This window comes from Cariama cristata, unplaced genomic scaffold (genome assembly GCF_000690535.1).
Source record: "Cariama cristata isolate BGI_N322 unplaced genomic scaffold, ASM69053v1 scaffold30792, whole genome shotgun sequence".
Taxonomy (NCBI): domain Eukaryota; kingdom Metazoa; phylum Chordata; class Aves; order Cariamiformes; family Cariamidae; genus Cariama; species Cariama cristata.
In genome coordinates, this window is record NW_009602595.1 from 1 (window position 1) to 1,580 (window position 1,580).

The 1,580-nt window shown below is 50.9% G+C and overlaps 1 protein-coding gene across 1 annotated transcript; it reads left to right on the forward strand.

Moving 5' to 3' along the window:
- Nucleotides 1-6: 6 nt before the first annotated feature.
- On the forward strand, nucleotides 7-258 carry LOC104157494 (mitochondrial import inner membrane translocase subunit Tim8 A-like; the record flags this gene model as incomplete). The annotated part of the gene is made up of 1 exon (XM_009694844.1): nucleotides 7-258. A coding segment is annotated over one exon (252 nt), but the record flags the coding sequence as incomplete, so codon positions are not given.
- Nucleotides 259-1,580: the final 1,322 nt, after the last annotated feature.

The following is a 1,580-nucleotide window of genomic DNA, read 5'->3' on the forward strand; positions in this document are numbered from 1 at the left end:
CCCCACTGTGCGCAGGAGAAGTGCATGGACAAGCCGGGTCCGAAGTTGGACAGCCGGGCCGAGACGTGCTTCGTGAACTGCGTGGAGCGCTTCATCGACACAAGCCAGTTCATCCTGAACCGGCTGGAGCAGACGCAGAAGTCCAAGAAAAAGCCTGTCCGACTGAGCGGGACCCGCGCCCTGGGGGGGCGCTGGCCAGCCCCCCTCCACAAGGCCAGGCCCTCCACCGCACCGGCTCCTGGTCACTCTGCTGCCTGAATGAGCCAGGATCAGCTCTGGGGTTTAGGATTTAATTAAATGCCAGTCTCGGGGAAGTTGCAGCCAGATGAGAGCCCAGGACAGAGGCACAGTCGCTCCTCCTCAGGGTGCTGTGCTGCTCCCGGCCCCACGGGCCAGCAGCCATCTTTGTGCTGGGACTCGGGCTACCAACACTGCGCAGCACTTGGAATGCACCTGCTTACACCACAGAGGGGTGGTGATGCTCGAGTCAGGGGGTGCTCCCAGCGCTGATGTGAATCTCAGGTCTGGGCGAGGCCAGCCTGTGACTGCTGCCTTAAACGGTGCTGCACAAAATGAACCCTCCTGGGTAGATGCTAACAAGCCCTGCAGGTGCCATCACTGTGCAGTCCGGTACGAGTACCCCTAGAGAGTAGAGCTTGTTGGGCACAGCGATCATCCCAGGCAGTGTCACTACTGGAAGATACTTTCAGGCTTCCATAGGTAAATCATTCATGTGGCCAAGTGATTTTCAAATTGCAGCACAACTCTGTCAGTACTGACTTGCTCCATTAACTGCTTTCCCCTGGTCAATGTAATAAATATTAACTGGGTCAATTTTTAACCTGAGATTCTCCTTTGTTCAGGTAGATGACCACTGAGAATTGAAAATCTGGCCTTCTTGTCACTCCCCTTCCTTCCCAGTGATCCTGTTTATTGCAAAATTAGTAGGGAGGGGACATAATTGTCTTCTGGCTAGAAGGTCTGCTCTGATTTCTGATTTTTTTTCTGAATTAATTTGGTTCCATGAATCAAACTTGTTTCTGGGAGAGGCTGTGGCCTTTCCTCCTCTTCCCCAAAGGGTTAACAGCTCCTGCTGTCCTGTAAAGGAGTAGTTTCTTGAGAGAGACTAAATGCAGGAAATAAGTAACCAGCTACTTTATAACTTCATGCACCTTCACCTGTGGAGATCACTGGACAGAGGCCTATGGTTGTGTCTTCTGGATGTCTGCCCCCAGGACACGGAGAGGAGTGTCTAACTGGATGTCATGATTTAACCCGGCAGGTAGCTAAACACCACACAACCGCTTGCTCATTCCAACCCCTGCCCCAGCCCAGTAGAATGGAGTAGAGAACTGAAAAAAAAAAAGGTAAAATTTGTAGGTTGCGATTAAAGACTGTTTAAGAGGACAGAAATGGAAGGGGAAATAATAATAATAGTAATAATGATAAAAGAATTAAATATACAAAACAAGTGATGCACAATGCAGTTGCTTATCACTCGCCAACCGATGCCCAGCCAGTGCCCAAGCAGCGGCCCCCAGCCAATTTTCCCCCCTAGTTTCTATACTGAGCCTGATGTT